This window comes from Nyctereutes procyonoides, unplaced genomic scaffold (genome assembly GCF_905146905.1).
Source record: "Nyctereutes procyonoides isolate TBG_1078 unplaced genomic scaffold, NYPRO_anot_genome, whole genome shotgun sequence".
Taxonomy (NCBI): domain Eukaryota; kingdom Metazoa; phylum Chordata; class Mammalia; order Carnivora; family Canidae; genus Nyctereutes; species Nyctereutes procyonoides.
Window position 1 is genome coordinate 45,950,962 of NW_026575121.1, and position 20,062 is coordinate 45,971,023.

A 20,062-nucleotide genomic window follows, 5' to 3' on the forward strand; every position below is an offset into this window, starting at 1 on the left:
CTAGCTTCCCACTCACCTATCCATTCTGCATCCTCAACCCCCAAATACTAAGAAATAAAACTGGGAAAATATGTATTATTAAATCTGAAACTAACCATAATTAAAACTTTCTGGAGAGCAAGGAGCAAGGTCAAAACTTGCTTGAGCAAACACTCCCATCTTTCTCTTTTTTAAGATTTTATTTATTTATTCATGAGAGACACAGAGAGAGAGGCAGAGACACAGGCAGAGGGAGAAGCAGGCTCCAGGCAGGGAGGCCGATGTGGGACTCGATCCCAGGACCCCAGGACTAGGCCCTGGGCTGAAGGCAGGCACTAAACCACTGAGCCACTCAACGATCCCCAAACACTCCCATCTTTTGACAGTAATCTATGCAGGTGAAGATTCTTCCCACAAACCAACTGAGAATACAATCTTTATTATTCCTTCATGGGAATGCTTCTGGATTATGAAATCATAAGGGACTTTTTAGAAGACCCCAGTATGATTACCACAACCCTCCCTAGAGTCAAGGCTCTACCGGAGTTCAATCTTTGAAGCAGGTACTTCAACAGAGTATTTGGAACTCAGCTCCCCAAAAGGACCTGACCTTTAGGCCCTACCTCTTGCTTCCTAAGATAACTTAATTACATGGCTAGATGCCAAAACTTGCATCTACCCCATGTAACTGAAACATTTCTTGCCCAACTCCACCATCCCGGATCCATGAGAAAAAAAGAAAGCATGGGAAATAGAAATAAGCCATCAAACAAGAAAAAAATGATCAAGTGAAACATAACAACAAAAAAGTGAGCCTGTTTAGAACAGCCCCTCCCAACTTCCTGCTTTCCCCCTATAAAAGTGTTTGGCAGACTTGCCTCCAGTTTGGTCATAATGGGCTTGTTCCAGATGGCAACTGTCTCCCATTCCTGAATAAATCCATGTTTTAAAATACCTGGCAGTTTTTATTTTTAAGGTTAACAGAGGAAAAGCAATGAATGAACACAGAAGAATGAGAATCACCACATTTTACAACCATCTAGTAAATTAATGGATCTTGAGCAACGATCATGAATAGTGCTCCTAACGTCACCCACACAAGAAAGACAAGCAGACAGGATGTCCCTAATAAGCGAGGCACACCACTGGACCTACAAAGTACATCTGCCATGGAGGAGGGAAGAAAAAAAATACTGAGTCATGTCAAGCTTCTAAATCTAACCACCAATGTAAGGCTTCCAAAGGAACATGTTAAATGATACAGGGGATAAGGACTAGGCCAAATCCAGACAGTGGGAATCTCCATGGGACAGACAACTTGGTTTCAAGTATTCAATGTGAATATAAAAATAAAACTACAGTTGAGAGGGAATGGAAAGGAACCCATAAACCCTCTATGAACCAAACGCACCTAATTTTGGATACAGATATGAACTGCAAGGGAAAAAATAACTTGAGCACTAGATACTGATGATACCTAATATCACTGTTAATATTAATGCAAATAATGGCACTAGATTATACAGGAGATGGACACCTGGGTGGCTCAGCGGTTTAGTGCCTGCCTTTGGCCCAGGGCATGATTCTGGGGTCCTGGGATCAAGTCCCATATCGGGCTTACTGCATAGAGTCTGCTTCTTCCCCTGCCTGTGTCTCTGCCTCTGTGTGTGTGTGTGTGTGTGTGTGTGTGTCTCTCTCTCATGAATAAATAAATAAATAAAATATTAAAAAAAAAAAAAGACCGCTCATGAGTGGATAGCCACTGAAGCTGGCCTAGGGTGACATACAAGTGTCATATGCAGGTGAGGAAAAGCCATTTCCCTCGGCCCTTCTGAGCTCTTGGCTGAGATGCTCTTAATAAAAGATAAACAGGAGAGAAACAAAAGTTTATCACCAGGTAAACCTCCATATACACGGGAGAGCACCAGGAGAACTGCTCAACGCCTAGAGAGGCCAGAGCCTTGATGGAGGCAGGTGGGGGGGTGGGAAGTTTAACAGGAAAAAAGGCAAACAAGGATAAGGCTTCTTGTGCAGATATAAGTCATCTTAAAGTCATCTTCAATTCGTCTTAAAAGACTTCCCTGTTGATAAGATTTTCCTGTGATTTAAAGCCACCCTTGGCACAAAGAGGAAGATTATTTTTATAAAGGAAACCTACATTTGTAAAGATATCTCCCTCTTTGTGTATCTGTCCCTTACAGAAGAGTAACTTCCACTGTGTCTACAGAGCTTCTGTGACTAATGCTTCTCAAAAATACTCAGCTCAGGGGACGCCTGGGTGGTTCAGTGGTTGAGTGTCTGCCTTCGGCTCAGGGTGTGATCCTGGAGTCCCAGGATTGAGTCCCACATCAGGGTCCCTGCAGGGAGCCTGCTTCTCCCTCTGCCTAGGTCTCTGCCTCTCTGTGTCTCTCATGAATAAATTTTTTTAAAAAAATCTTAAAAAAAATACTCAGCTCAGGAAAACCCAGCTGGCTTAACTGGTAGACCATGAGACTCTTGGTCTCAGGCTTGTGAGTTCAGCCCCATATTGGGCATGGAGCCAATCTAAAAAAAATTTTTTTCAATCAGCTCAAAAAAATCTGTATCCCAAAGAGGTATATTCTGGGATGGTATATTCTGCAACCCTTCCATCGTATCCTATGTCTGTATTTTTTAAGTGTTCTTAAAAAGCTACAGGGGCAAAGGGGGAAAAACAGTGTATGTAAGTATATGAAGCAGGGGCAACTAGGTGGTTCAGTCAGTTAAGTGTCTGCCTTCGGGTCAGGTCATGAGTCCTGGGATAGAGCCCCACATTGGGCTATCTCCTCTTGGAGAGCCTACTTCTCCTCTCTCCTCCCAGCTTGTGCACTCTCTCACGCGTGCGCTCTCGCTCTCTCTCAGTTGTCAAGATTCTCTTGTGATTTAGGGCCAGGCTTGTCTTCTTAGTACAAAGAAGGAGATAAAAAAATAAAATATTTTTTTAAAAAAGTGTATGAAGCAGTTGCTAGGAGCACAGAACTGTTGTCAGAGAAAAAACACCTCCTCTTGGCTCTCTGACCATCATCAGTGGGTGCCCTGGCAGAAGGAGGAGACAGGATAGAATGCAAAGAGCACTGGCTTAGCAATCAGAATGTTTTGCTCCAGAAATCAGGTGGGTCACCTACAAGTCCCTGACCCTAAGTCCACCTATGCCCTCCTCTGCTTCCCTGTCCTTATCCATCGAAATACCTGCCTTGTCTACCTCTGAGGGATCCAAAGACAACTAAATGAGATATGACAGCTCGGTGTCCTAAAGCCAACATCAAAATATGTATAAACTAAGATCACTCTCATTATACAGGAATCCTAGGAAGAGACCTATTCCATTCTTAATAGCAGGGTCTACTTTCACATAGGGCCTGGAAAACCCATTGCTCCCTTACAGGCAACAAAGGTAGAACAAGAACCCTTTCTTTTTTTTTTTTTTTTAAAGAACAAAAAATCTTAAAATTGCTCATAAAAGCCAACTTTCCTAGAGGGTTCCTTAGGTTTCACTTTTAAGCAGATTTTTTTTAAGGTTTTTTTTTTTTTAATGTATTAAACAAAGAAAGGGAGAAAGAGCACAAGCAGGGGCAGCAGCAGGAGAGGGAAAAGAAGACTCCCCACTGAGCAGGGAGCCCAACTTGGGGCTCGATTCCAGGACCCCGGGATCATGACCTGAGCTGAAGGCAGACGCTTAACCGACTGAGCTACCCAGGCGACCCACAGACTTTTGTTTTATAATTTAACCATTATAATGAAGACAATTTTTAAAAAATGAGTCACCCACTTCCCTGCCATCTCAAAGAAAATGGATGAGAAGTATCACCTTTGTTTGTAACTCGGGGTCATCACTGTGGATACAACTGACCTACGGCTCCACACCCAAGAACAGGCAGGGTGTAAGCATCACCTTGTTTGTAACTCGGGGTCATCACTGTGGATACAGCTGACCTATGGCTCCACACCCAAGAACAGGCAGGGTGTACACAGCGGGTCTTTCCTGCAGGTCTCCTGTCAGCTTCCTCATCTCCTTCATCCTGTCTGGATCTTGGTGGTTATTCATGGCCTGCCCTATCTGCTCCCAGCAGCCACTCCTCAGGCCCCTGGGTGAAGCAGAGGTGAGAGGTGCTTGGAACAGCCTTGGGACATAAATGCAAAGGCCTGAGACAGTCCTCCAACAATCAGCCCTGAGTCGAGGCACAAACTACATGGGGGAAAGCTCAAAGTGTTTTGTTGACTTCTTGCCTATCAGCTGAGTTCCGGCCTGAAGACTTGGACAAACACTTGCCTCCCTATAGCCCCTAGACCTGAGAAAAACTCAGCAAAAGTGACCTCAGGCCAAGGCCAGGTCACTGTCCGATGCCGGCAGCCACCTGGGGCCATTTCCGAGGTCACAGGTAGAAGACCTACCACCCAGTCACCCCTCCCCTCTTAGGGCAGGGGGACTAAGAGAACTCACATGGTAATATGAGGCCACCTCACTAACACACCAGCAGGCCGAGACCACATCTCTCCCCAGATAAGGCCCCAGACTCTGTGAGGAGGTAGCCTCTGCTGCTGTCTGCCCCATAAAGAGCCTCCATGCTCTTCCTCCCTACCCTCGGGGCTCTGAGCAGGAGGAGACTTGCTCGGTCCCCACCGCATCCCCATGGAAGTACACACAGGGGCCAAGCGTTCTGGGAGCTCACTGGCTGTTTCAATTTGAGTTAGTGTTGGCCTGCAAGAACACTGTGTTCTTGTTTCTGCGAGTCTTATAATCATTCCTCAATTCTCACAGGACTAAGATTTTCATTTCTTTGAAATCCAACCTCCAAAGCCTCACCCTAGCCTGCATCACTCTGCCTCTCCCCACTGGTAGCTGCCAGCAGTGCCCGGGGAAGGCCCTGCCCATGCTTTGGTTGGTAACACTGCACTGCCTAGAAACCACAGAGCCTTAAGCTTTTTACAAAATCCTAAGGCTGAATTTAGATCTTACACTACCTAAAATACAAAGCCCAACACGCAGCAGAAAACGAAGAGCACAAAATGGGAAGCTGCTTCATTAAATCAATCATTAAAGAAGAATTCATCCCACCTAACTCAGTAACTCTCACTAATCACTGAATACCCAAAACAGCACCTGAAAGTGATTTTGAACTCTAACAGATCCTTACTAGCTCCACCATGAAAAATCATTTCTAATGTCTCTCAATCAGCAGTGTGTCAACAGGCAAGTCTAGAAAAAGAAGAGTATTTGTGTTGGATTTCAGGCCTCTTTTGCTGCCAGAAAAAAATTCAAGGTTTACTTGTGGTTGAGCTCTAACATCATGGGCTGCCTGAGCTTCCCAGCACCAGGACTAAGTATGAGCCCTCGCATGTGTTCTCTTCAAGACATGAAGAAGAATGATCACCACGTGTGCTAGTCACCATGCTCATCTAGGCCACTGTGTCTCATTTTGTACTGGAATCACAAAGCTACTGACCTCGTCACAGCATGAAGAATCAAGCAGTCTCCAGGCAACCACCCACTCCCACCCTACACCAGATGTGTCTGCTACCAGTACTGTCTGATTCCACCCCAGACTGTCACCGTGCTCTCAGGCCTGCTGCACACCTTGCACCATAGACACCAGCTCTCAGCAGGGAGCCAGATGCATCTGCTGAGTAACAATAGAGAGAGCTCAGCCTCTGCCAAGATCATCCAGTCCCATTTGAGACCCCCTCCATGCAGTCTTCCTGCTGGTCAGTCTCCAGGAGCTCATCTAGAATGGGGTCTTACAAGGGGGATCTCTGGGTGGCTCAGCGGTTTAGCGCCTGCCTTCGGCCCAGGGCGTGATCCTGGAGTCCCGGGATCGAGTCCCATGTCGGGTTCCCGGCATGGGGCCTGCTTCTCCCTCTGCCTGTGTCCCTGCCTCTCTCTCTCTCTCTCTCTCTCTCTCTCTCTCTCTCTCTCTCTCTCTCTGTGTGTGTGTGTGTGTGTGTGTGTGTGTGTCTCATGAATAAATAAATAAAATCTTAAAAAGAAAAAATAGAATGGGTCTTACAAATGTGGATGGATGTTTAAGGTCTTAGACACCAGGGAAGCCACAACCACATTTGTGTGGGGATGGTAAAGAGTAGAAGGTGGCTTTCTCAAGGGCTCCTGGTCAATCTAAACATGCCATGCTGTTGCTGCTGTCAACACCCTCATCACTGCCAGCAGCCAAGGGACATCGTCACCTGAGCTCTATCAAAATGCACAGTCCCCAACCAGACTTCCTGTCCAAGGAGTTCTTAGCACATTTATAACTTGTCCCAGCCCAGGTTCAACCTGCGTGCGTCTGAGACCCTGAAGTCAAAGTTCTCAAGGCAAGCCCTCCTGATACAGGATGTGCCGTCATGGAGATGATCAGCCTTGGAAGTCGGAGCAGCCACAACTGAGTCTCCACTCTGTCCTTTGTGATTTGTGTCTTTGTGTGACCCCTGGCACACTGTCTAACCACCTGGCATATGGGGCCTCTTTCTTAAAACGATGATGAAAATAACACACAACACCTGATTTGGCCAAAGGAAATAAAAATAGTATTACACGTCAAGTTCTTGCAGCAGTTTCTGATAGTTTTCAAGTAGTTATTATTATACTACTACTATTACTACATAACTACCAGTATTGCTGCTGCCACTGCCACCACCACCAAGTATGAGCTGTTGCTGAAACTGCTAATAGTACTATTACCACTGAGTATGAACTACTACTGTTGTTGTTACTACGGCGCATGAGGCTCTGCTGCTAGTAATACTACTGAGTATCAGGCTCTACTGCCCCTACTGCTAACAGCAGCAGTAATATTAGGAACAGTACTGCTGCTGCTAGGAACAATACTACTGAGTATGAGTCTCTATTATTCTTGCTGTTAGCAGTAGTAGTAATACTACTAGTAATAGCGTGATTGCTACTACCAAGTATGAGACCTACTGTTGCTGCTGGTACTTAGCAATACCACTACTGAAAATGAGAAACCGGGCAGCCTGGTGGCTCAGTGGTTTAGCGTCACCTTCAGCCCAGGGCCTGATCCTGGCGACCCGGGATCAAGTCCCTTATCAGGCTCCCTACATGGAGCCTGCTTCTGCCTCTGCCTGTGTTTCTGCCTTTCTCTGTATGTCTCTCATGAATAAATAAAATCTTTAAAAAAAAAAAAAAAAAAGAGAAACCACCAGTACCACTACTACCATGACCCCTGCCACTGCTACTATTGAGCATGAGATCCTACCACCACTGCTGCTACAAATACTAATACTACTGAGGATGAGCCCCCATTTTGCCAGGTACTCTGCTCCCCAGAAACCAACATCCTGAATGAGGCCAGCTTCTATCTCCCAGGACTATCACTATCTATCACTTGTTAGTGGACAGACTCTCTGGTTTTCTCCAGTGATACAGGGCAGGGATCACTTACCTACTGGCTGCCCTTCAAAACAACAGAGCCTTTTACCCCAGAGCTCCCATCCCACATACAAATCAACCCGCCCACCCATCTCACACCCAACAAAACCCACTCACCACCTTTCTCCACCTAAAAACCACTTTTCACAGCAACTGCCAACTTCTCTCCCTACGACTCTCATACACTCACAGGACCACGCATGTCCCTAAGGCCATCCTCAAGTACCACAGAGACCACAGCCACCCAGGTGGCATACTTCCAGCAGGCCTCAGCCCAGAACAGGTAGAGGCTCACTGGCCCTGTGCCCGGGATAACAGTCTTACTGGAGGATCCTGACTAAGGCCCATCAGGATAATGGAGGTCACTGACCTCATGGCTTTCTGCCTTTGGGTTTCCATTGCACATCACCCTATAGTAGCTGCAATGTCATACTACCAAAGCCCCACCTTCCAACCAGCAATCCACCCCAATAACCAGGGACAGGAAACCAGAATGGGTGGGCCAGGAATCCTCCGGAATTCATGAGGCCAGAGATCCTCCACAGAGGGGGTTTTGGCTTGTAGTACATGTCCTACTGGAAAGGGGGCAGCCCAGAGAAACATGTGCTCTTGAGAGCTCTGGCCAGCTCCAGCCCAGACACAGGGTCCTGGGGCTCTGTTCCCCTGGAAGGTGAAAGGCAATAAAGCCTTCTGAAGAAAACATTTATCAGATTTCACCTGGTCAAATTAGCTATTATTTGCTAAGCATCTATGAAATGTTCTATATTATTCTGGGTTCTGACCCAAATTTACTTCCTCCAAACCAGAGGCACATATTCCTTGAGGTTGTAGAGTCTTCTTTGGGTCAAGGATCACTCTTAGCATTTACAACATTTACTGCGCACCAACAATATCCTCACTCGGAATAAAACTTAATTCTCAGCACCACCCTTCCATACCACAGCCTTTTAATTCATTAGAAGAAAAACAGTAATCCCCCTGAGGTCCACTTAAGTATCTGCCCATTCTGACAATGAATACAACCACTGAGCTACACCATGTATCCTACATATGTTTTATCCTCAGACCCTATGCCTCTTTCCCCCAAAAGGGCTGCCTGCCTCAGTACCCATCCCCACACACTGAAATAAAACACACCACATAAGAAAGCTGTTACCTCAATTAGCGTAAAAATTCCCAAAACTAAATAGGATTTCCAGTAACACTTTATGATTGCTTTCGTTAAAGAAGGTTTCCGTGCGTCCGACTTCTCGGCTTTCTGAACTTCTTTATCCCAGTACCTGCAAGGAGAAAAACAAGGCACGGTGAGAAACAGACACCCGACCACAGGGCCAAACAGTGTAGGCAGAGCCAGAGCTCGGGGTTGATTCCAGGGCACTCCATGGCTGCTCCATCAGCTCTGGCTAATTGTTTAAATGGCCCCTGAAAGATGTGTGATGCAGGATCTGAAGCACCAGAAAAACATGTCTTGAGAGGAAAAGTTCCAGTCTCAGGAAACCAGTCGCTGCCGAGCTTTGGTGGATTTACTATTGCCAAGAGCAGGCCAGGAAGGCAGACAAGTACAGACAACCTCCTCCAGGGATCCCACCTCTGGGGACAGATCTTGGCATCCAGGGCCTTTGCCACTGGCAACCTCCACTCCACAAAAGCACAGGAAACACAGGGGTTTTTTTTTCCTCAGTCAGCAAAGTAGGCTAAGTTCAGGGACAGCCTGAGAGTAGGTGGGTAACAAACGGAGGTTCCAGGAGGGCCTGGGGGAGGCAAAACCCATCCAACCATCAGACACACACTTCAAAATTCTCATTTCTCCTTACCCTTTTCATTCCTGCCTGTGGCTTACCCTTGCAACTCTTCTCCCAGGTGCTTGGAGCGGTCTTCTGGAAGCACGGAATACATATCATCTTCTTCTAACCTCCGTTTGTGACCAATTTTAAACAAGGGGTTCAACCACCTGTTAAAAATTAAGAGAAAAGCGAAAAGTAACATATCCAAATTATACCTCTGTCTAATTAGAATCCTACATTCCAGGGGTTTTGTAGGGGGTTTGTTTTTAAAAAAACAAAGTGTAAAAAAAAAAAAAAACCCACACAAAGTTTAAAAGACAAAATACCATATGATTTCACTTATATGTGGAATCTAAAAACACAATGAACAAACAAAAAGCGGAAACAGACCCATAAATACAAAGAACTGATGTTGCCAGAGGGAAGGGACAGGGGATGTATGAAAAGGGGGGTTGGCGGTCCAGGCTTCCAGTTATGGGATGAAAGCGACAGCATCCAGAACAGAGTCAGTGGTTTTATAACAGTGGTGTGTGGTGACACAGAAAGCAGCCACATGCCACAGCAAAACCCACAGAGTTGTCGAAATAAAATGTTGTATATCTGAAACTAACATGACATCGTATGACAATCATAGTTCAATTTTTTGGAAGTCTCCATTTTAAATGTAAAGATATATAGGTAGGACATACACACACAGTTCTATCCACTGAGATGCCCCAGGAAGCAGGGACATACAGCAGCAAAAAGCAACCCTAACCCTGTGCTCAGATTTGGGAGGTTTTCAGGTTTTGTTTTCTTTTGTTTTTTTTACGATACACAGTTACAAAAATTGTTTTTCTTATGACGAGAACTTTTAAAAGCTACCCTCTTAGCAACTTTTAATTATGGAATACAGCATTACTGACTATAGTCACCATGTAGCCCAAGGCATCACTGAGACTTCCTGTCCCCTTCACCCAGATCTGGGAGTTTTAATATCTTTCTTCCCTAAAAGGAATCAGGTCTCCTAGAAGAAATGTCTGATTTGAGGTTGGGTCAGTTTAAGGATGCACCTGACAATTACCTTTACTGTAATTTAAATGCCTGACATAGGACAGTGGCGCAGCAGTTTAGCGCTGCCTGCAGCCCAGGGCATGATCCTGAAGACCCTGGATCCAGTCCCACATCAGGCTCCCTGCATGGAGCCTGCTTCTCCCTCTGCCTGTCTGTCTGTCTGTCTGTCTGTCTCTCTCTCTCTCTGTCTCTGTCTCTGTCTCTATGAATAAATAAATAAATAATCTTTTAAAAAAATAAATAAGAATTTGCCTTATAAAAAATAAAATAAAATAAATGCCTGACATAATGCTTTTCATTGCTGAGGCATCCACTTCAAAGACCTCCATCTCAAACAGAGACACCACCAGCCACTGGACAAAGCGCCAGGCCACCCACCCATGGTTAGCAGTCTTTCTTCTCTTCTTCTTTTAAGACCCGGTTGACCTAGATAACTGGCCATTTGACCACTTGCTTTTTCATTCCTGTGCTTTAGTTCCTTCTTATGTTTTAAATTCACCAATAAAAGGAGAACTTGTGAAACCCCAGGCACCCCCACCCTCAACTCTATGAAGACAGAACCCCAGATCCAGGTGTGTCCATGCACAGGTGTGCTCCCAGCCCCACTCCTCCCAGCTTTGACCTGGCCATGTGGCCCCAGGCATGCCGGGCACGAGCTAGAACACATGAATAATCAATCTTGTCTTTTCTAAAGTTCCCTAAAGGCTGTTGCTGAGATAAGTCCTGCAACCACATGAATCACTACGCCTGATCTGGCCACGGCACTGGCTGCAAAAGCGAAATGCCTATGGGGCTGCACAAGTAGATGGGCTCAGGCGAGCAGTGCCCAAGGCATTCCTAGCAACAGCAGCTCTTCCGTAGGCTGACACAAACACAGAAGCAGAGAAAAGTACAAGATGGGCCTGGAACATCTCACACCATAAAATAAGGAAGCACTCAAGGAATCACAAGCATGTGCCCAAAGGATAGAGCAGACAGCTCAATGGGCTATCTCAGAAGTTTCTGGGAAACTTCTAGCATCAAATAAATAAATGGCAATGAGTCACACTGTCCATTAAACGATCCTGCCACATAAATGAGAGAGAAGGAAAACTCTAGAATGCAAACAAATAATGCACTTAACCAATGAAGTTAAAACTCATGGGTGCAAGTTTGATATGGAGTATTTATATAATTTCAAATGATCTCTACAAATTACTAATAATGAAAAAAAATGGACAGAGTATCAAAAAAGCCCTATACAAATCCACTATATGCTATGTAAATGACAATAATTAACATGCAGAGCCAGCCTAACATTGAACACCATTTCACTGATTTTGCCAGAGAGGAAATTTTTTTTTAAACTGATGTTATTCTCTTTTTAAGTTTTTATTTTTTTAAAAGATTTTATTTATTCATGAGAGACACAGAGAGACAGGCAGGCAGGCAGAGAGGCAGAGACACAGGCAGAGGGAGAAGCAGGCTCCGTGCAGGGAGCCCGATGCAGGACTAGATCCCAGGAGCCCAGGAGCCCAGGATCACGATCTGAGCTGAAGGCAGATGCTCATCCACTGAGCCACCCAGGCATTCCACAGAGAGGAAATTTCTGATATCAGAGGATAACCTGTGAAAATAGAGATCCTATTTCTCTTACTCACACTTTATCCCAGCACTAACACCGGGTACAGAAGAGGCTCTAGGTTTTTGTTGAATAAATGAAATGTCTGGGAATCATAAAGGAAGCAAAAAGAGGGACGCCTGGGTGGCTCAGCAGTTAAGCATCTGCCTTCAGCCCAGGGCGTGATCCTAGAGACCCGAGATCGAGGCCCGCCGCATTGGGCTCCCGGCCCACATCGGGCTCCCTACATGGAGCCTGCTTCTCCCTCTGCCTGTGTCTCTGCCTCTCTCTCTCTCTGTCTCTCATGAATAAATAAATAAAATCTTAAAAAAAAAAAAAAAAAGCAGCAGCAGCAAAAAGAGAAACTGGGCTTAATATTTTCTTGCTCATCCTGGTAGCTCAGTACCTCTAAAACCCCCAACCCAGGAGCTGGAAAACTGGGATTCTGGTCCCAACAAAGGTACTGGGAACCCCGGAGTCCCGGACCACTCTTCACTCCATTCTCCAGGTCAGCATCCCCAGGACTGCTTGCAGATCACCCAGTAACTCTGTCTCAATTTCCTTCCCAGACAAAAGTATCAATCTGTGAGCTTTACCATCAAACAGGTTGGTAATAATGTATGAGGACACTTAATGCATGGTTATTCCCCATAGAAAATTCTGAGGCAATTAGCAGTGGAACATACCCAGATGATGACACCTTGCCCTGAAAGGCCCTCTTTAAAATTGTTTGCAGAGGAAAAGATGCTCATCTTTGCAGAAAAGGAAATAAAAACCACAGTGAGATAAAATCTCACATGTATTAGCATGGTGACAATCAAAAATAAATAAATAACAAGTGTGGCGAGAAATTGGCAGCCCTTGCACACAGCCAGTAGGGATGCAAAATAGTGTAGTCATGAAGGACAAATATTATGAACTCCCTGTACTGACCTCCGGCAAATGGGGAGAACACTTCCCAAGGCTGCTGAGGGCATCAGCTGAGGGTGCTCTGAACATTTCAAAAGACCCACCAGACAAATACCAGCCTTGACGATGACGTAACTTTTAATCACATGTGGGCCCCCTTAAAAAAAGCTCTAATAACTTAGATGAAATTACTCAATTAAGCAAACTTCTTTCACCCCCAGTTCTTGATTTATTAAAGACATTTGCAATCCCCTTCAGTGCCCAAATCCCAAAAAGCCAGGTTGAGCCCCATGGACACCAACAAGGGCCAAAGGTTTTCAGGGCAACGACGACTCACATAAACACTTGAGATCTCCATGACCAAACACAGAGCCTAGTACCTTATGGTTCCTGGGTACAGATGTCACATGTAAGAATCTATCATGCGTAAGATAGATCAAAATGGATCTCAAAATGGATCACTGCCCCAGCTCCCTGTGTTCCCTCTACCAGCCTCCTCACTCCTCGCACCACCTTCTCTTCACCACCTTCTCTCTGTACTGTGGACCTGCAGAGGCTTCTGACCTGACTTTGGGGCTTTCAGAGCTCAGGGCTGGCCTTCCTGTCTTCCTCCTCTCCTACCGGCTACTCTAACACCTCTTCATCATCATGGCCCTTATCCCCACACATCTTCCCACACCACCAGCACTAAGAAAACCATACATCCTTCACGCTTGGATTAGGAGGACACTTTAACACCATAAACAAAGATCTTCCTTCCAAGCTGCCACCAACAGTCTGGCTTGGCTCCTGTCCCCAGCCCTCCATGAAACTCCCTGAAATTCCCTGCAATGACTGGTAAACTCCCCAATACCCTTGGCTCCTTGCTCTTAGCAGAGTCTGGCTGGACCCTGGGGACACAACTCTCCTGCAGTCTCTGGGCAGCCTTTCAGTTTTCCAATTCTGTTTTCTAGCCTCCTAGCTGTGAACACACCTGACACTTCCAAAAGCCAGAGCATCTGCTACTACTGCTGCATCTAGAACATTCTCTGTCCCTATCATTCTTCAAACTTTAGTGGATCAGGCTCCTCACCCCCACCCCAACTCCCTGCATCACTGTGACTTCTACGCTCAAAGCAAAGGGTACCCCAAATCTCAGCCACTCACACCCTTTTTCACATCTCTTCTGGCACCTGTCTCTCAATCTTCTGATCAAGGATAGATTTTGGGAGCTCCCCAACGCTCACCAGTGGCTGTCATCTTCCACCTGCCCTCCTCTTACTTACTCTGCAAGCCATTGGCCGGAGTGCAGCCCTGCACTTTCCCTAGGGGACAGCTGTCCATCCCCTGCCTTCCATTACCATGCCCATACCGATAGCCAAGCCTTTCCCACCAAACTCCAGATTCCTACAAGTTACGTGACTACTTGTCATCTCCTCTCAGATGCCAAGAGGCAGCTCCCTTTTAAGATCCACATTGGAATTCCTGATTTCCCTGCTAAAACTGATCTTCTCCATCTCTATAAATGTCAACCTCAGGGCAGCCCTGTGGGGTCCCTCTCCCTCCTTCAAAAGCTTTGTACTATTGCTCAATAGACTTTGCTTAACTTTACTTTAAAAAAAGTCAAGGTCGAAGAGCCCACAGCTCAAACTAGAAACCCAGTAATCACTTGATGCTTCCCCCTTCTCCTCAGCCAACCCATCCACTGGTCCCACTGCTGCTACCTCATGATCCTATCTACCTGTTGGCACCTCTACTTCCCCCCATTAGATCTAAGAGCTACAACAGCCTGCTAACTGACCTGCCTGCTTGCACCCAGGGCTTCCTGGTCTTCCTACCAAAAAAAGCCAAATGATTTCTGAAAAACACAAGGCCACGTTGTTCTCCTGCAGAATTACACCTGACCTCCTAATGGGTTATCAGGCATGACCGGGTCTCTCCCAGCTCACCAGCCCAAGCTCCAGCCCTGTCCGCCTCAGTCAGCATCTCAGCCATGCTGGCCTGCCGTGATTTCAAGTTCCCTTTGTGGGAACAAATGTTCTTCCCCATTGTCTCCACACTACACTTTCTCTCCACCAGTTCCCAGTCACCTCCACGACAAGGCCTATCCTATCTGCCCTTAAGAGGCCAAATACACATGGATTCTCTAATGTATTTTCCTCTTCTGTCTTGACCCATTTGCTACAAACTATTTGTTGCAAGAAAAAAAATCCATTTATTTTGTGTCTCCCTTTGCTAGAACAAGAGCTCCATGAGGGCAAGATGAGGTCTTTCTCTCGTGTTCCTCATGCATGGCACAGGATGGGTCACTGAAAACTCTGAATAAGTGGATAAATGGCTCTCCCCTGGTTGAAAAGGGGGGGGCAGAAAAGAGTCGTACAACTCTCTCCGAGCTCTTGTATGAAAGGGAATGTGCAGGTCAGTTGAGGTCAGTAAATCATTCAACAAATGCCCTGGCTCCAAATCAAATAAGTCATTTATTGTTGAAAAGATAGATTTTAAAACTTCTAGCTGTGGCTAATTATTAGTCATTTGGTTAGTTTTCCTTGGAGATTCAGCCAACCTGTCACTGGAAGATCCTATGGCCCAGCCTGGGGAGTCCATCAGGGCCAAGGTGGGAGGAACAAGGAGTGGAGGGCGGTAGGGTGCTCAGGTTCAAGGAGACCCCAAGAGCAGGGCCTGGAGTGGGGGACAAATGAGAGAGACACAGATCTCATGGTAAGACCCACACTACCGTTTTTGAAGCCCCTTCCCCTAAAACCAGGAGTTCTTTTTTTTTTTTTTTTAAGATTTTATTTGTTCATGAGAGAGACAGAGCAGAGGCAGAGACATAGTCAGAGGAAGAAGCAGGTTCCTCACAGGGAGCCCGATGCAGTGCTGGAACCCCAGACCCTGGGATCATGCCCAAAGCCGAAGGCGGACATTCAACCGCTGAGCCACCCAGGCATCCCAAAGCAGGAGTTCTTAAGCTCAGCACCACTGACACTTTGGGCTGGATGCTTCTTAGTCATACAAGCTGTCCTGTGTGTTCTAGAATGGCTAGCAGCATCCCTGGACTCTATCCTCAAGATGCCAGTAACATCTCCTCACCCTACATTGTGACAACCAAAAATGTTACCAGACACTGCCTGGCTGGCAAAATCCCGAGTGAGAACCACGGTCCTGAGCTTTTCGTCTTTGCAGAAACCATAAAATTTGACTTCAAATGTTGGTGCTGGACCCAGAGAGTAGCCACAGGGCATTGGCAGCAGTCCCTTAGCCACAGAATCAAGGATATTGGTATAAACCCATTCTTTTTTTTTAAATATAAATCTATTTCTATTATTTCATTGCTCCGATTGCCCTCCAGGAGCACACCGTCCAGGTCCAGTGAGTGAGGGATTTATGTTGAAAAATTACAGTATGACATGACAAGTGTGATCATGAGCTATGTAGAGGATGAACTTCTTGGCTTTTTTCAGGTCTCCATAGAGATTAGAGATCAATATCCCCATTCACCCATAACCAATCTCCAGTACAGCAGAGATTCTCTGAATGGGATCCCCAGATCAGCAGCATTAGCATCCTTGTTAGAAATGCAGACCTTCAGGCCTCATCCAGGACCCAGGAGTCAGAAACTCTATAGAGCTGGGCCCAGCATTCTGTACCTTACCAGATCTTCCAGGTGATGCAGTTGCAGGCTCAAGTTTGAGAATGTGCCGTACACAGTGTGCTCCCGCTAGGACAATCAAGAGGCTCTCCTCTGGTACTTATACCAATAGTCCCAATCCTGGCTAAATATCAAAATCCCAATCTTGGCCTTGAGAGTTTTAAAACCAAGACCAACAGATATCAAAACCCCATCCAATGACTGAATCAGAGTAAGCCAAGATAGAACCCAATTGGTTGGCCTTTTCAAAAGGCCCCCCAAGCCCTGCCCATTTTGGTCATTGACCAGGTCTAGCAACCATTTTTATAATGAAGAGTGGAAAGCTTGTGCACGTGGGGGGAATCTCAAAGGAGGTTAGGGAGAGCTACCAGGAAAAAAACCTTCTGAATAAAATTCATAAGAATCATTTAGAGTCCAGGAGACAAGGTGAGAAAGAGGAATTTTTCAGAAAAACAAATCCAGACACATAAAGACATGCTGCTTAGAACAGCAGGTTATAAACTGCAGGGAGTTTGGTATTGTAACAGGGTAACCAAAGGTCTTTCTTACATTCCTTTTAAAAAAAAAAAAAGATTTTATTTATTTATTCATGAGAGACACAGAGAGAGAGGCAGAGACACAAGCAGAGGAAGAAGCAGGCTCCATGCAGGGAGCCTGACGTGGGACTCAATCCCAGGTCTCCAGGATCATGCCCTGGGCTGAAGGAGGCGCTAAACCGCTGAGCCACCAGAGCTGCATTTCAAATGAACCTTATCCTTTATCCCCTAAGAGGCAAATAGTTTTCATGCCACTTTATAGATGATGGACTTAGCTTCCTGACTGGTAAGGAAACCAGTCAAGAATTGAATTTGAAAGAAACAATTAGAAAGTACAATAAGGGGAAACCTGGGTGCTCAGCGGTTGAGCACCTGCCTTCGGCACAGGGAGTGATGCCGGAGCCCCGGATCGAGTCCCACATGGAGTCCCACGTCAGGCTTCCGGCATGGAGCCTGCTTCTCCCTCTGCCCATATCTCTGCCTCTCTCTCGCTGTGTCTCTTATGAATAAATAAACAAAATATTAAAAAAAAAAAAGTACAATAAGCCACATTCCTTCATGCAAGTAAACTTAATCCCATTTGCTCTCTGAGCCTTCTTCTCCTCTAGTTAAAACAAATCTCACCTCCCTTTGCTTGGTCCTAACTCTGGGACTGCCACTCCAGCATAAAGATAAGCCACATGATCAGAAATCAGTTTTTTTGTATTTTTGGTTTTTCTAAGATTTTACTTATTTATTCAAGCAACAGCAAGCGAGCACACGTAGGGTGAGGAAGTAGCTGAGGTGGAGGGAGAAGCAGGCTCAATTCCAGGACCCTGAGATCATGACCTGAGCTGAGGGCAGACACTCAACTGACTGGGCTACCCAAATGCCCCAGAAATCAGTTTAAAATTCAACATCCTGGGATGCCTGGGTGGCTCAGCGGTTGAGTGTCTGCCTTCAGCTCAGGGCGTAATCCTAGAGACCCGGGATTGAGTCCCACATATGGCTCCCTGCGTGGAGCCTGCTTCTCCCTCTACCTGTATCTCTGCCTTTCTCATTCTCTCTCTCTCATGGATAGGTAAATAAACTCTTAATAATTCGGCATCCTATTACTAATTTACTCTATCAAAACACACAAAAAAAGCATTGCAATTCAAACTATCCTTTAAAAAAAGTTAAATATCCATATTTAATATAAACTGAAGCATCTATCAGATTTATTCTTAAATTCTTAAAAATTCTTTAAAATTAAAATTTAAATTATATTTAAATTAATATATACTTTTAAATTCTATAATTTACTAAATATCTAAAAAAAACTACATCCATGAGCAACTTTGCTTACCACCAAAACACACTAAATTGAAGATACTAAAAGGGTATCTTATTTTATCATCGTCACATACTAGTAACAGCTATGAAAAGTGGGGGGCGGGGGAACATAGAGAAAAGTTCTAAAATTTCTACACAGATAGTTTTACAAAGCCAGAAAGTCCAACTCAAAGGTACTAATGGCAAGTGAGAAGATGTGTAATAGACCAAAATCAACTGCATTACTATATTCTAATGATCCTGTGGAGGAGGGTGGCTTCTGATGATACATTACTTAATATACTAACTTCAAACAGTAAGTGGTCAAAAGGTTCTTAGAAATTAGTAATTAATTTTAATCTGGTAGACACCATCTTAGCCAAGTGATGAAAGTTAGCAGCATCAGTAATGAGACAAGTGGGCATCGTGTGCAAAGGATTGCACTAAGCAAGCATTCACGTCTTGATATTCCTACCGTGAAGAAACATCAGGCAAACTCGAACATTCTACACAGTAATCATCTACATATTCTTTAAAAATGTCAATGATAGGGATGCCTGGGTGGCTCAGCTGGTTAAGTGACTGCCTTCAGCTCAGGTCATGATCCCGGGGTCCTGGGATCCAGCCTCGTGTCTGCTCCCTGCTCAGCGAGGGAACCTGGTTCTCTCTCTCTCTGCCTGTGTTCTCTGTGTCAAATAAATAATAAAATCTTTAAAAATATATATCAAGACATGAGAGATTACAGAGCTGTTCTATATAAAAAGATGCTGAGGAGATATGAAAACTAAATACAATGCATTATCCTGAGCCTAAAATGGGTAATATAAGCAAACTGGTTATGCTGAGAATTAGATGGTAATAATGTATCAACATTAATTTCTGAATTTTGATTCAATACCCTGGTAATGCAAGAAAATGTTATTTTTAGGAAATACATGCTGAAATGTTCAGAGGGTAATGGAGCATCATCATCATGTCTTCCATCTGCTTTCAAACAGTTCAGATAAAAAGGATAATAGGATAATAATAGGACAGAATGACAAATATGGTTAAAATCTCATGTTAGGGAATATGGATGAAGAGTATGTGAGTTCTGTGTACCATTCTTAAGAGTTTTCTGTCAAAAAATAATTTCAAAGTTAAAAGTTAAAAGAAAGTACCAGGGGGCGCCTGGGTGGCTGACTGAGTCAGTTAAGCATCACTCTTGATTTTGGCTCAGTACCATTCTTGAGAGTTTTCTGTCAAAAAATAATTTCAAAGTTAAAAGTTAAAAGAAAGTACCAGGGGGCGCCTGGGTGGCTGAGTCAGTTAAGCATCACTCTTGATTTTGGCTCAGGTCATGATCTCAGGGTCCTGGGATCTAGCCCCACATCAGGCTCCAGAGACCAGCCCAGAGTCTGCTTGTCCTTCTCCCTCTGCTCCTACATGCGCACACACACACAAACACACATGCGCACATACACACACATTCTCTAATAAATAAAATCTTCTTTTAAAAAAAGAAAAAAAAAAGAGTACCAGATTTTAAAAACATTTCAAAGACGATCAAAGCTCTATGCCCACAGCTAACTTCATACTCAACAGTGAAAAGATGAAAGCTTTAACTCTAAGGTCAGGAACAAGACAAGGATGCCCACTCTCATGACTTACATTCACAGTATTGGAAGTCCTAGCCAGAGCAATTAATCCAGAAAAAAGAAAAGGCATCCAAATTGGAAAGGAAGAAGTACAACTTTCACTATTTGCAGATGACATAACACTGTATGTAGAAAACCCTGAAGACTCCACCAAAACCCTGTTAGGATAAATGAATTCAGTAAAGCTTCAGGAAACAAAAATCAATATACACAAACCTGCTGTTTCTATACATGAACAACA

The 20,062-nt window shown here is 44.9% G+C and overlaps 1 protein-coding gene across 3 annotated transcripts in view; it reads right to left on the bottom strand.

Moving 5' to 3' along the window:
* Positions 1-20,062, bottom strand: part of ABCC4 (ATP binding cassette subfamily C member 4) — a 247,650-nt gene that overhangs the window by 196,373 nt on the left and 31,215 nt on the right. For 2 of the 3 annotated variants that reach the window (XM_055336187.1, XM_055336190.1), the window contains exons 2-3: positions 9,222-9,332; positions 8,538-8,661 (exon numbers count right to left, since the gene is read on the bottom strand). In XM_055336187.1, coding sequence (XP_055192162.1) covers positions 8,538-8,661; positions 9,222-9,332 — 235 coding nt within the window. Of the gene's footprint in view, positions 1-8,537; positions 8,662-9,221; positions 9,333-16,358; positions 16,471-20,062 lie in introns of those variants that run through there. The other variant, XM_055336188.1, reaches the window with a different exon arrangement.